We start from the raw sequence: 15019 nt of genomic DNA, 5'->3' as shown, positions 1-15019 counted from the left end.
AACCAATTATAATGTATACCAGTTTCAAAGCTGACCGCTTCTTTTTCAAAACTGATTAATACCGGTACCGGTAGATATTATAATGAAGTTATAAAAAATATTTATAGTGATTTTAAAACAAAGCTATATTTTATTTATAAAATGATAAAATCACAAAGTTATTAGTTCAAATATAAATTATATGTTGAATATTTTTCGCAAATACTTGTGGCACATATTATAAACTTTATGAAATAAAACAACTAATGCACAATAAAAACACAATAAAAACAACATTTAGGTTCATTCAACAGGAGTTCTTTAAATCATATTTTTTTAAATCATATTTTCATATGGTGTACGGAGTGCGTGTTAGTTTTTGGTAAGGGAAGGGTATTTAACTAACTATGAGTATTTTAATGGTTTAGAATTTACTATATAAACCCTGATGATGACAAGGTTCTTGTCGAAACCGGTTGGATAAAGTGTACAAATAAAAAAATTGGTTAAAACAACGTTGTTTTATTTTATAAAGTTCATAAATTATATGATTTTTTGTATTTCGGATGATAGGTATCGTTTGAAAGATGTAGTTTTTTCAGTTTTTTGTGTCGTTTATTTTTAATTAGTAATTTGTAATTATTTTTAAACACCGTTTGTTAATAACACCCTCGATTACTAAATTACCTAATCGTAAGTCCCATAAACCTTAACACACTTGGCTATTGAGTATGCGATTTATGAAGCGTGGTGTTGACACTTTAAGTATATTTGAACACGTATGTTACAAAGACATTAATTTTTGTTAAACAGACATTAACTATTACCAAATATCGTAAACAATGGATTCATTAAATGCGTCGCCACAGGACGCTGGTTCAATACTCGAAGATTGGGATGACTATGACCTCTTGTTCTACCGTGTTGCTTCAGTATTCCTACAATATGATTCAGTATTCGTACAAACTAAATTTGTACTGATATATGTGTATCCTGGCTCTTCAGATACCCTTTTATGATGCCTTCATACGGTGAAATAGCCGTTACAAAAATAAGTTAAAAATTTCAATACAATTAATCATCATTAAAGTTATAGGAATAATATTATATAGATAAAGTGAATCATACACGTATGTGGATATACTCCTACATAAATATATATTCTTCATACTATTTCTGTGAGCCTAAGCAGCTCATTTTTGCAAAAGGTATAAAATTGTGGTAGAGTGGGTTCAAACCAAGAAACTCTGACTAAAGAGTCTGTGATACTAACCATGGGAATATTTAAATATATATATATATATATATATATATATATATATATATATATATATATATATATATATATATATATATATATATATATATATATATATATATATATATATATATATATATATATATATATATATATATATATATATATATATATATATATATATATATATATATATGTAATAAAATACCTAGGTACCTACCTATACGTTTTAGTAAGTACTTACAAATAGTACCTACATAAAACAGTTCTACCACCAGATGTCGCATGTGTCGCACAGAATAAAACAAAAGACTTCCGATAGAAAAAATATAATATTCTGAACTGTCAGAATCAGATAGATAGATAGAAAAAATATTATAAAGATAAATTAAGAATAAACTTTAATTATAAACTTAATTACAAAGCAACACATTGTTTATTTTATTATTATACACCCAATTACAAGTCCACTTTTAAAAATATTCTGATTGTAATTAATTTAATTCATTCATTTTCCAATGTCTTCATTCTTTCTTTAATTTTTTTTAAATTTTTGTAAATATGTCAGTCTGTAACAATCCCATTTAAATCTACTTTTGACCTGATGATAGAATGATTATTCCGAATTTGGTTGTCATGTAGTGTTTTTTAGTAGTGGTATTACATAAAGTGAACGATGAATCATAAGGAGAGTGTTATATTACCATACCACAAAGTTTACAATGCTTTTAATATACAAATATTAATTTCATTGAATCTTTAAAACACTCTCTATTATTATTACCACATAAACTTTATAAAGATGGGATATGTTACAATGCTTGTGGCATCAAAACTAATTACAAAATGCAGTAAGTTTTCCGTTAATTACATTAAAATACTATAGTATATGCAGAAATTATTACAAACTATATTTTAAGTAAACGCATCCATTAATATCTGATGACGAAAAAAATAAAATACTTATTCTATGTACATACTAGCAATTTAGAGGCGATATTTAATACAGTGGAACCTCTTATAACGAGCACCTCTTAAAATGAGTTACTCGCATAACGAGCTGAAAAATGTGAAAAAGTTGCTTCCTCAACAAGCGACATTTAGCATCACGAGTTACAGAAAAGGGTAAGTCCCTTTTTCACGACATTCACTTGTGAGCCGGGACTTCCGGGCCAGTCAAAACAAAAAAAAAATATTTTTTGACATCTCGTCAAAGATGAAGAAGAATATGGAAGTCTCGACATTTACGGGGCTGACGACCGTCATAGGCTGGTTTAAGTGATCACTTTACACACGTGTAAAATTCACCAATTCTACCCATTATTGACAACCACACTACTCAAATTCTTGGAAGTTCTATATATATGAACCAATTTTGAAACATTGTTCTTGAATCACTAGAAATTCACTACAGACATCTGTTGGTGAGATGACAAGAAGCTTTTTACTAAGCAGAAACTCTTTTATTAGTATGGGAGGTCCGAATCCTGGATGTGTGATTATATCACACACATGAGAAACGCCAGAAAATATAATTTTCTTTGGATTATTTAAGCTTATAATTTGACCAGATAATTTATTTACAACATGAAAATAACTCCTGTAATTGGAGATAATCCAAATTTTGTGAACAAGTATTTAGATGAAATTAACTCCTGTAATTGGATATAATCCAGATTTTGTGAACAAGTATTTGGATGAAAATAACTCCTGTAATTGGAGATAATCCAGACTTTGTGAACACAGTATTTGGACACACTCAAAATGTTGTATCCGAATTAATGCTTACTATGAGAGGTTCCATTGTATTTTGCTAGTTTTGTTCCATGCGAATGCGGAAGAATGACTAGAAATTTAAAAAATGACCTCTACTTTCCGATATTTCTACCATACTGTGATTTAAAAACATGAATAAACCAGTTATTAAACATTTTTTCTAATATCTTAAGACATTGGGTTATTGGTTCCGAACTCTTGATACAAGGTTAAACGATTTCTACAACCCGTTGGTTATGGAATTCTTTCACAAGAATGTGGAAATAATATTTAAAATCATAGACAAGCCGCTACGTAAAAAACAAAGATATTTTTAGAAAAAAATGTTTTAATACTAAATGTAGGGACAATAAAAAAAAATGTCAGGCATTTCCTAGTGTGTGAAACAATTCAGAAATAGTGTCATAAACAGAAATACAGAGTTAGTTACAGTATTCAAAAGTAGGTACCTTGAATAAATTTAAAACAAAGAAAAAAATTATGCCAAAAACGTATCCACATCGCAAAAACGATTGTAATAAATGGATTATTTTACTTTCTTACGCGACTGTTTACTTTAAAGTATTTTAAGTGATATATTATTTTTTGACATCTCAACATAGATTAAGAAGAATATGGAAGTCTGGGCATTTACGAGGTTTACGACCGTCGTAGGCTGCTTTAAGTGATTACTTTACATACGTGTAAGATTCACCAATTCTACCTATGATTAACAACCATACTACTTAAATTCTTGAAACGTCTATATATATTCTTCAAATTCGAAACATATTGCTTGAATTCACTAGAATTTCACTAGAGACATCTATTGGTGAGATGAAATCTTCCTTATTCTTCTTCACCTTTCATCATGTTGAGCTGTCAAAAAATAACTCCTCGATTTAAAAAAAAAATATGAAAAATAACTCCTATAATTGGAGATAATCCAGATTTGTGAACAAGTATTTGGACACACTCAAAATGTTGTAAAGAAAACCATAATGAAAACTCTAGTTTGGAGAATACTGTTATATGGAAGCGAAATGTGGACAATCGGGCAGGCAGAACGGGGGTGGCGGGAGGCGTTTGAGATGTGGTGCTATAGGCGCATGTCGGGTATTTATTGGACGGGACGTATAAGAAACAACGAGGTATCAAACAGGGCTGGGAATTTCAGATGCTTATTAAAAAAAGTTAGATTTTTAAACACCATTAGACATTTAAAAAAATTACAGTGTTTGGAAATGATACTAAACAAAAAAAATTAAAAAAAAACAAATAAAATAAATACATCGAAACAAGTATCAAAATAGATTTGAAAATATAGTAGTATTTACTATAAAATCATCACATCAAACCCTTATACGCACCCCGATGGGCACTGCATCATGTAAACGCAGTGTTATGTTGATCGTTAACTCATGAAGGAAAGGTGATCACCCTTCCGCTTCAGGTACCAGTCCAGGTTAATATTGAATAAATATTAGAGATGAAAAAATCACTTATATTTATTTGATCCCCCTCCCTGGGAATTAACCCCGGGAATCACTGTATAAATTAATAAAAAAATTAAAACTTATATAAAAATGTATTTTTTTAAAATTATGATAATGACGTATTCTAATCATGCATCTAAATCAAATTGGAATACGCAGCTCCAATCTTCGCTGGCATCGTTCCACATAATGTGCTATGCTAGACCTTGAAAAGACCTATGGCAGACCATCGGTCAAGTCTCATTACCAGGTTGCCGCTTCGAGCCCAGGTCACGTACAGAGCATTCGTTGACTGTTGAATATACCCATAGGCTACCTGCATTATTCATAGGTTCATTGTTATTGAAAATCGCAAGACGAAAATGGTGCATCTAACGTTTACTGCTAATTTTGTTTTTCTTTGAAGTGTTTTTCAGATCGTTTTAAATAAATTATCGTTTGTGTAGTATTAAATTTTGTTTTTGTATGTAAGTCATGATTCTGATGGATTTCAAAGAATTTGGCTTACAAAAAATGGACCGTCGAGGAATGATTTTATTTTCATATTATTTTTTGACATCTCATCAAAGATGAAGAAGAATATGGAAGTCTGGGCATTTGCGGGGCTGACGACCGTCATAGACTTCCATATTCTTCTTCATTTTTGGTGAGATGTCCAAAAATAATATGAAAATAACTCCTGTAGTTGGAGATAATCCAGATTTTGTGAAGTATTTGGACACACTAAAAATGTTGTATTGATTTTATTTTATTTTTTAAATTTTCTTCACTATTTGTATCCTTCGTAAATATAAACTAGGTAAGTATATAGTAACTATGTAGTTTATTTACTAGGTAAATTAACAAATAAGAGATTCTTATATATTTATTACTGTGTTTTTCAAAGACATATTGTAGGAGATAAAAAAAAAGGTACAGCAGTGCAGTCAGCCGCTCTACTCTACCAAACTTTGGCTCCATATGTACGGAGCATATACTTGTACAAGGTAAAATAAACGTACATATGTACAAGAGAAAAGTTATTACTTATAAATTATAACAGAAAAGTGCATTTCGGACACACTCCAAATGTTGTAAATAAATTATCTGGTCAGATTTTAAGATTAAATAATAAAAATGAAAATTATATTTTCTGGCGTTTCTCATGTGTGGATTCGGACCTCACATACTAATAAAAGAGTTTCTGCTGAATAAAAAGCTTCTTGTCACCAACAGATGTTTCTAGTGAATTTCTAGTGATTCAAGAACAATGTTTCAAAATTGGTTCATATATATAGAACTTCCAAGAATTTGAGTAGTGTGGTTGTCAATAATGGGTAGAATTGGTGAATGTTACACGCATGTAAAGTGATCACTTAAACCAGCCTATGACGGTCGTCAGCCCCGTAAATGCCCAGACTTCCATATTCTTCATCATCTTTGATGAGATGTCAAAAAATAGTATTGTTGTCAATCATGGGTAGAATTGGTGAATGTTACACGTGTGTAAAGTGATCATATAACCAAGCCTATGACGGTCGTAAGCCCTGCAAATGCCCAGACTTCTATATCGTTCTTCATCTACGGTGAGATGACAAAAATTACTTGTATCTATTAGATAATAAATTATATTGAATAGATACTTTATGTATTAATTTTAAATCAAACACAGAATTTTTGAGTCTACTAAGTTGTATTTTATTAACAAAAACACATAAAAAATTATATTGTGACCATTGTTTCGCCTTGTTAGGGCATTATCAAACGAATTTGTTTTTAATAAAATACAACTTAGTAGACTCAAAAAATCTGTGTTTGATTTAAAATTAATACATAAATTAAAATGGAGTCCTACAAATTAAACGCCAAATCAATAAATAAATAAATTGAATAGATACGCCTACGTTTCCTGAATTTCGCAACTGGCAGTACTCGCTCGTATAGTACATACATTGTATAACAGTGTTTGTATATGATTTTCATGTATTTTATGATTTCAACCAGTCAGTAATGACAAGAGATGCAATGACATAACACAAAGAATCTACCGTTGCAAAAGTTGTTGCAACATTATCATCACAACACACTTTGAAGATGTGCATGGATCTCTTCCTCATGTTGGTATTTGTGCAGGTCCTCGCCAAAAAGATACATTTCCAATATTGCACAAAAAAATCCTTTAAATCGGTTCTGTTTGCTGTATTCTATCGAAATCTTAATTAAAGTTGCGACAAAACGTGACCAATCTTGTGTTAAACCAATATGAAATCATTAAATCGTACAAAAACGTAACAATTTTACGATCTAGAATTCCTGATTACTTAAAATCATTTAAAATGGAAATGTAACGTCTTGGTGAGGACCTCCATATTTTCAAGTCAATGGCTTTTTTATGTCGCTGGATGAATAAAACAAATGTTTAAAAACGAACTAAATAACCATCATGCCGCTTTGACGCAGGGGTAGGCAGAGAGGAGAGAACGCCATACCAATCTGTCTTTGCAAACAATCTTGGCCTCGTATTGACACAGTGTTACATCGATCGTTAATTACACTAAGGCATGGTGATTAGTCCTGCGTTTCATGGCGATAACCAATAAATATAAGAGTGAAAACACAAATAATTAATTTTACACCTCGAGATTTAAACCCGGGACCTCCAGCATAGTAAGCAATCGCTCTAACCACTACAGTACAGTAGCGTACTCCTAATTTAAAAAAATTAAATAATCTAGTGAATAAAATAAACATAAGAAGTTTTGTTTTCATTTTCTTTCATAAAGCTTTCAATGGTTTAAAATATGTTTTTGTAAGTAAGGCTGGTTTAAGTGATCACTTTACAGACATTTATCATTCACCAATTCTTCTCATGATTGATTATTCAAGTTCTTGGAACTTCTATATATATATTGTTCAATTTCAAAACATAGCTATGACGGTCGTAAGCCCCGTAAATGCCCAGACCTCTATATTCTTCTTCATCTATGTTGAGATGTCAACTAAATAATATAAAAATAACTATTATTATATTATTTTGGAGATAACAATATGCGAATTCTTGGAACATCTATATATATATATATATATATATATATATATATATATATATATATATATATATATATATATATATATATATATATATATATATATATATATATATATATATATATATATATATTTATATATACATATATATATATATATATATAATATATATATATATATATATATATATATATATATATATATATATATATATATATATATATATATATATATATATATATATATATATATATATATATATATATATATATATATGTATATATTGTTCAATTTCAGTACATAGCTATGACGGTCGTAAGCCCCGTAAATGCTCAGACTTCCATATTAATCTTTATCCATGTTGGGAGGTGAATTTTTTTTATAAAAATAACACCTAATTGGAGATAATTCAGATTTGTAACCATGTATTTGGACACAATCAAAAGTAATTTTACATTTTAAAATTACAATTGAATTGAGACCACGTCAATTTCTTAATAATTGATTCACGTTTGGGTGCTTTTTTAAACAACTACATGTGGAAGATGTTGAATCAATGTACTTATTTTTATCCGTATTACATATTGCCAAATCATCTCTCTTGGCATTTTACGAATCTTACATGAGCTGAATGCAACAGATAGTATTTTATGAAAATATATATCGTAAATACATGTAACATATCGCTTACTCCTTTCAACAACGTCACATATCAAAAATCGTCAATTTTCAGTTGTGCATGTTTTCGGAATGCCCAGAAAATGTACTATATCCCAGCAAAGCGGCATATTTTTAACCTAATATTTACCCGCTACAGGGCAGAGAGTGTTTTTTTTTTGCATTTTGAAGAAAAGGTATTGTTTAATAATTGATTCACGTTTGGGTGCTTTTTTAAACAACTACATGTGGAAGATGTTGAATTAAGGTACTTACTTTATTTTTATCCGTATTACATATTGCCAAATCATCTCTCTTGGCATTTTACGAATCTTACATGAGCTGAATGCAACAGATAGTATTTTATGAAAATATATATCGTAAATACATGTAACATATCGCTCACTCCTTTCAACAACGTCACATATCAAAAATCGTCAATTTTCAGTTGTGCATGTTTTCGGAATGCCCAGAAAATGTACTATATCCCAGCAAAAGCGGCATATTTTTAACCTAATATTTACCCGCTACAGGGCAGAAAGTGTTTTTTTTTGCATTTTGAAGAAAAGGTATTGTTTAATTATTTTTTTAAATATACTAAATATTTTTCAAATGGAGAAAAAACATTCAAGTTTTACCTGAAAGGATCTGTTGCACAGTAAAAAGTTCAAAAAATGACTTGATATTTATTATTAATACATTTTATTATAATTTTAAACTTTAAAAACGATCTCCTGAAAAATCGTGTTCTTTTATTTATGACGTTGTTGAAAGGAGTGAGCGATATGTGGCTGGTGTTTTTGCCTATCACACGTAAAAACAAATTTTATGTAAAACAATTTTGTTCTGCAATGGCAGCGCCATCAGTTAAATATAACTGGAATATACTGAATACTAAACTAGGCCAATCGCGGACAGCATGCTTCTTGACACTGCTGCAATTTAGCATTTTAAATGTTTTTGATTACATTTGTTGTTTTAAAGGTTTTTAAAAAAGCATTTTGATTCACTTATTAATTAAACATTAGAAATATATTTAAAAAAAAATTTTTTTTATATCTTTTCCATTTAACCAGACTGACCTATAGAAACGTGCGGCTAGTTACAGTTATATGTACAAAGTAAATAAATAGTATTGATAATACATATTTAAAAAAAAAAATGAAACAATAACTTACGTGTAGCTTCAAAAAGTCCATTTTGAGCCTCCGATGCCAGTGATCCCAAAATTACGACTCCGAACAACACTACCGATGACATTAAACGAAACATTTTGAATATTTTTATTTAAACTAACACCAATTAATGAAAAAAATGAAAAAAAAAACAAATTCTATTCAAGTACTTCGCGCCCTTATGAAAATATATCGCAAAGCTGCGCGCGCTTTTAAAATCGAACTGAATTTGAAAAAAGCAAACGTTCCGTTTTGTTGCATAGACAAAATGGAATATTTTTAAATGCTAGGCTGTCGAAGATGGCCGTGTCGCAGCCAGTCGTTCAATTGTGTGATTTTTTCCTTGTTGCACAATATTTTTTAGGTTAAATCGGGTGTTATGTCATGCGAAGTACGTAATGCCGGATCGAGGCTCGCGGCTTGAGATCCGGAGAGTGAAAGCAAGCGCGGGCTGTTGAGCCAATTTATACCCGCGTCAATCGACGCAATGTTTGGCGTTTTTTAAAATTCGTATTCATAGTGCGATCCTCCTGGGTGTATTACCATTTTACTTGGTAAAGTCAGATCTCAGAAATAATCGGTCAGAGTAAGATTGACATTGACGCATTTTATACATAATATATTTTTAAAATATTTTCACGATTGTATGACTAATTTAATACTTAAAAAGAATTATTCAATGTGTAATCGTGATGCAGGTAGAATGTTTCAGTAAAAAAATGCGTCACATTAATGACTCGATTAGTTATAAATTTTGAGGATTATTTTTTAAAACTATTTTGAAGATAATTACATATTTTACGAGGTTATATCGCTCACTCCTTTCAAAAACGTCATAATACAAAAATCGTAAATTTTCAGTTGTGCATGTTTTCGGAATGTCCAGAAAATGTACTATATCCCAAAAGAAGAAGCATATTTTTAACTTAATATTCACCCGCTACAGGTCAGAAAGTGTTGTTTTTGCATTTTGAAGAAAAGGTATTGTTTAATATTATTTTTTTTAAATACTAAATAAACCACTACACTAAGAGTGCGATTGAAAATTATCCAAGTATTTTGTACTCACGCTAATTTGTCTGACAACAGTCAAGATAAAACCATAATATTCTAGAAATAATATTTATTTACTTTTTATATTTTAGTCAGTAAACAACCCAATTATTTAGGAAATAGTTTTGTTCAATGAACCACTTAGAAGTATTTTCTTATTTCATCATACAGACCTTGTAGTTTTGTTTTGTAAACGAATTTTAAAGTAATAAAAAAGATTATCTTTCAAATGGGGAAAAAACCTTCAGGTTTTACTTAAAAAGATCTGTTGCACAGTAAAAAGTTCAGTAAGTGGCTTGATATTTATTTTTAATACATTGTATTATATTTTTAAACGTTAAAACTTTTCTCCTGAAAAATCAAGTTTTTTGATTTATGACGTTCTTGAAAGGAGTGAGCGATATGTACAATACCTATTTTTTTGCATATGATTATTTTGACTCCTCACCTGACCGCTTTCAGTATTTGAAAAACTTATTCATTGGCATTTTCTTTTCAAACAGCAGTTTTCCTCGGTCTTCCATTGCTTCTATTTTCGATTTCCTCATAAATTTGTTTCACTATTCTGTCTTCACTCGATTGACATGCCCAAACCATCTCAACACACCTTTTTTTAAAAATTTTATCAATAATGTTTAACTCAGTTTTTCATTCTTTCTTTATATCACCATTCGAACATTTTTACATCGTTTTGCCGCTCATTCGTTTGAGAGAAAGCGATTTTACTGCATTGAATCTTATTTCATCCTTCTTTTACCAACTCCAAGCTTCACTATCATACCATCATATTATTCTATCATATCATATCACACTTACTTCCCTCATTTTCCCTCTCCTACGTTCAAGATAAAACTACATCAAAATTACCACTACACTAAGAGTGCGATTGAAAATTATCCAAGTATTTTGTACTCACGCTAATTTGTCTGACAACAGTCAAGATAAAACCATAATATTCTAGAAATAATATTTATTTACTTTTTATATTTTAGTCAGTAAACAACCCAATTATTTAGGAAATAGTTTTGTTCAATGAACCACTTAGAAGTATTTTCTTATTTCATCATACAGACCTTGTAGTTTTGTTTTGTAAACGAATTTTAAAGTAATAAAAAAGATTGAGTAAACAATATGTGACTGATGGGCATAAAATCGATCGATTTGTATGTCGTAGTTATAGAGGTTCTCAATTATGAACAATTTGTTTTCATGGCGTTATATAAAAGTACTTACTTATCCACCATTAAAGTAGGTACCTACCGATCCATAGATAAATCTATTTAAGTAATATAAATTATTTATTTATACTTCTTGTACAGAATATAAATAAGTACATTGACGGGCTTATTTCTAAAAAGCAATTTTCAAACATTTTCTGGGCATTCAGAAAACATGCACAACTGAAAATTGACGATTTTTGATATATGACGTTAATAAAAAGAGTGAGCGATATATCATTTTCGAATACTGTTGGTGAATTATTAAAATAAAAGATATGTATATAAAATTCATAAATGCATAATAACATAATTTTATGCGTGTTGCCTCATTTGGGTTAGTAGATATCCCAATGCAAACATTTATTATCAAAATTTACCTCATAGATTTGATAAATATGAAATAAAACCCCTATACAAATATCTTTATTCTCTAAACTGTCGTAACTGACATATTTTAATAATTCCAGTCTCGACGTAGTCTCTTGTGGCGTAGTTGAGTAGACGCTTGACAGCGAAACTGGCGTCAGGGGTTCGATTCCCGCCGATAGCAAGATGAATTCGAGAAAGATGTATTTTCAATTAGTCTGGATATTTGTGATGATTTTTTTACATTTACCTTCCCTATCCTTACTATCCTACCTGCAGACTAGCATCTAAAATAGACGCTTTGATGGTTATTCATTTTAAAAAGATTGATTAATTTTTTAATTGGTGTTAGAACATGATACTTGATACGTGTCACATTAGATTTTAAGAAATAGTGGTATTTACCAAGTAAAACTTAAATTAAAAATGGGTAAGTATTACCACAAAGTGACCCCTGAATCAATTAATGAAATAAGACATCATATTTTTGATTTTTTCAGGTATAAACGTACTCTGAAAATTTCATAAATATTTCAACGTTAATTTATGTATATAAATAAAAAATAAAAAACGTAACTACTTTTGAAAAAAAATCAATTTAATAAATATATTACCTAGAATCTCACTATTTTATTTTCATAATATAAAACCCTTATCCGCATCCCAATGGTGCATAGGGCACTGCTTCATATAAACGCAGTGTTAAATTGATCGTTTACACATGAAGGAAAGGTGATCAGCCCTCCGCTTCAGGCACCATTCCAGGGTAATATTGAATAAATATTACAGTGCAAAAATTACTAATATTTATTTGACCCCCCCTGGGAATCGAACCCGGGACCTCCAGAACGGTAGCCGAGCGTGCTGACCATTACACTACGGAGGTGGACGAATAATTTAATCGATTAATTTAATCGATCGAAAAAAAAGACAAATTGACCCTTTATGAAATACTCTCAAACTCATTTCAAATTGAATTTATGGTAATAACAGACTATCACACACGCAGGGATAGACAGAGGTGATAGAACTCCTCAAAACTCAGTTTTTTTAAAACATTATTTTCCTTTTCCACATTCATGCATATTCTCATACAAATTCGCCAATTATTCCGACTATTCATTATTCAAACCTGTCCTCTTTTTAGTATTTGAAGTATTTTATAATGCTGAGTTTTTCTCGTCTTCCTCTGTTACTATAACTAACTAAATTTTTGTCTCATATATTCGTTTTACTGCTTTTTCGTCACTCCACATGTCCAATCCATCCAACGCAACTTTTTTTTACATTTTACCCATATCACTTTTTCCTAAATTTTCCAATCAAACAGCGAACATACATCGTTTTGTCGTAACATTCATTGGAGTAATTGCTTTTTGACTGTATTCAGAAAATGCTCATCGAAAAATTGAGAACACTCAGTTACGACAGTTGGCCAAGAAAACGACGATACCATAAACATTTAAAATATTATAGTCTTTGCAAATCTCCTCAATCCCACTTCCGCGATATTTATTATGAAATATATCCACACCATAAGTGCCTACGTATAAATTAGGCACATATCGCTCACTCCTTTCAAGAACGTCATAAATCAAAAATTGATAATTTTCAGTTATGCATGTTTTCGGAATGCTCAGAAAATGTACTATATCCCAGCAAAAGAAGCATATTTTTAACATGATATTTACCCGCTACAGGGCAGAAAGTGTTGTTTTTGCATTTTGAAGAAAAGGTATTGTTTAACTATTTTTTTAAATATACTAAATATTTTTCAAATGGAGAAAAAAACTTCAGGTTTTACCTAAAAAGATCTGTTGCACAGTAAAAAGTTCAGTAAGTGGCATGGTATTTATTTTTAATACATTGTATTATATTTTTAAACTTTAAAAACGTTCTCCTGAAAAATCAAGTATTTTGATTTATGACGTTCTTGAAAGGAGTGAGCGATATGTAAAATGTTTTTAAGAGGTGAGTAGAGATTTGAGTGTGATTAACATTATTTTTAAATAAAAGTTATGAAAATATTGTAGACTGTTTCTTAGCGACCATCCCGATTTAACCCTCATTTGTAGCAATGGTGCATAGGGCACTGCATCGTTATGTCAATAAACCATATGACAATAAACCATATGACGTCATAAAACGTTCGATGACGGAAATTTGATGACGTTTGCGAACGCACGTTTTTCGTTTTATTCAAATATCTATGTTTAAACTTTAAAATCTCCCTTAGTTCCCAGCAGATTTCAATAAGAATGTGATCGATAGTCTTGTGATTTTTCATTTTATTTATTGAACGGCTAATGCTTTTAACATAATACATATATTATATAAAAATTGTCCGCCTCCGTAGTGTAATGGTCAGCACGCTCGGCTACCGTTCTGAAGGTCCCGGGTTCGATTCCCAAGGAGGGTAAAATAAATATAAGTGATTTTTTCACTGCAATATTTATTAAATATTACCATGGACTGGTACCTGAAGCGGAGGGCTGATCACCTTTCCTTCACGTGTAAAAAACGATCAAGATAACACTGCGTTTATATGACACAGTGCCCTATGCACCATTCGGGTGCGGATAAGGTTTTTATTATTATACAATACACTCATAGAAAAAAAATCTTAAACATAAAATAATAATGAAATAACAAATAGTAAGCGATGGTATATACACGTCTCCTTCACACACATTCAGCGAGCAGCGAGAGGGAGTGAAATATAACGTGTAAATTTATCCATTATAACATGGAGGAGAAATGCTGAGAAAGTACAGACTTCAAGGTGGATAACAATATATTAAATAAATCTATGCTTTCAAAAGCATTGGCTGACATGTGAATTTAATTTTAAATTATTATCCAATAATCCAACATCGTGACAAAAGCCTATCGAAGAAAGTTTTAGATTTGTCTAATAGGTGTAAGCGTATTTTAAGACTGCCACCTTAACTGGAATAATTTTCTATATTTCAGGTTTTAGACGATGTTTGTGGGCCAATGTCACATCGCTATCGCTGTATCGTGATATTATAT

General features: G+C 30.3%; 1 protein-coding gene across 1 annotated transcript in view; it reads right to left on the bottom strand.

The window, feature by feature from the left end:
* Positions 1-9789, bottom strand: part of LOC148303009 (protein takeout-like) — a 40010-nt gene extending 30221 nt beyond the window's left edge. Inside the window, exon 1 of the mRNA XM_088270699.1 lies at positions 9351-9789. Coding sequence (XP_088126825.1) covers positions 9351-9444 — 94 coding nt within the window. The 5' untranslated portion in view covers positions 9445-9789. The remainder of the gene's footprint in view (positions 1-9350) is intronic.
* Positions 9790-15019: the final 5230 nt, after the last annotated feature.

Source organism: Brachycentrus maculatus, unplaced genomic scaffold, assembly GCF_059751285.1.
Source record: "Brachycentrus maculatus isolate JH-2025_06_01 unplaced genomic scaffold, ASM5975128v1 h1tg000393l, whole genome shotgun sequence".
NCBI classification, from domain to species: domain Eukaryota; kingdom Metazoa; phylum Arthropoda; class Insecta; order Trichoptera; family Brachycentridae; genus Brachycentrus; species Brachycentrus maculatus.
The sequence above is the reverse complement of the archived record's forward strand: the minus strand, read 5'-3'. Positions and strand labels throughout refer to the sequence as shown.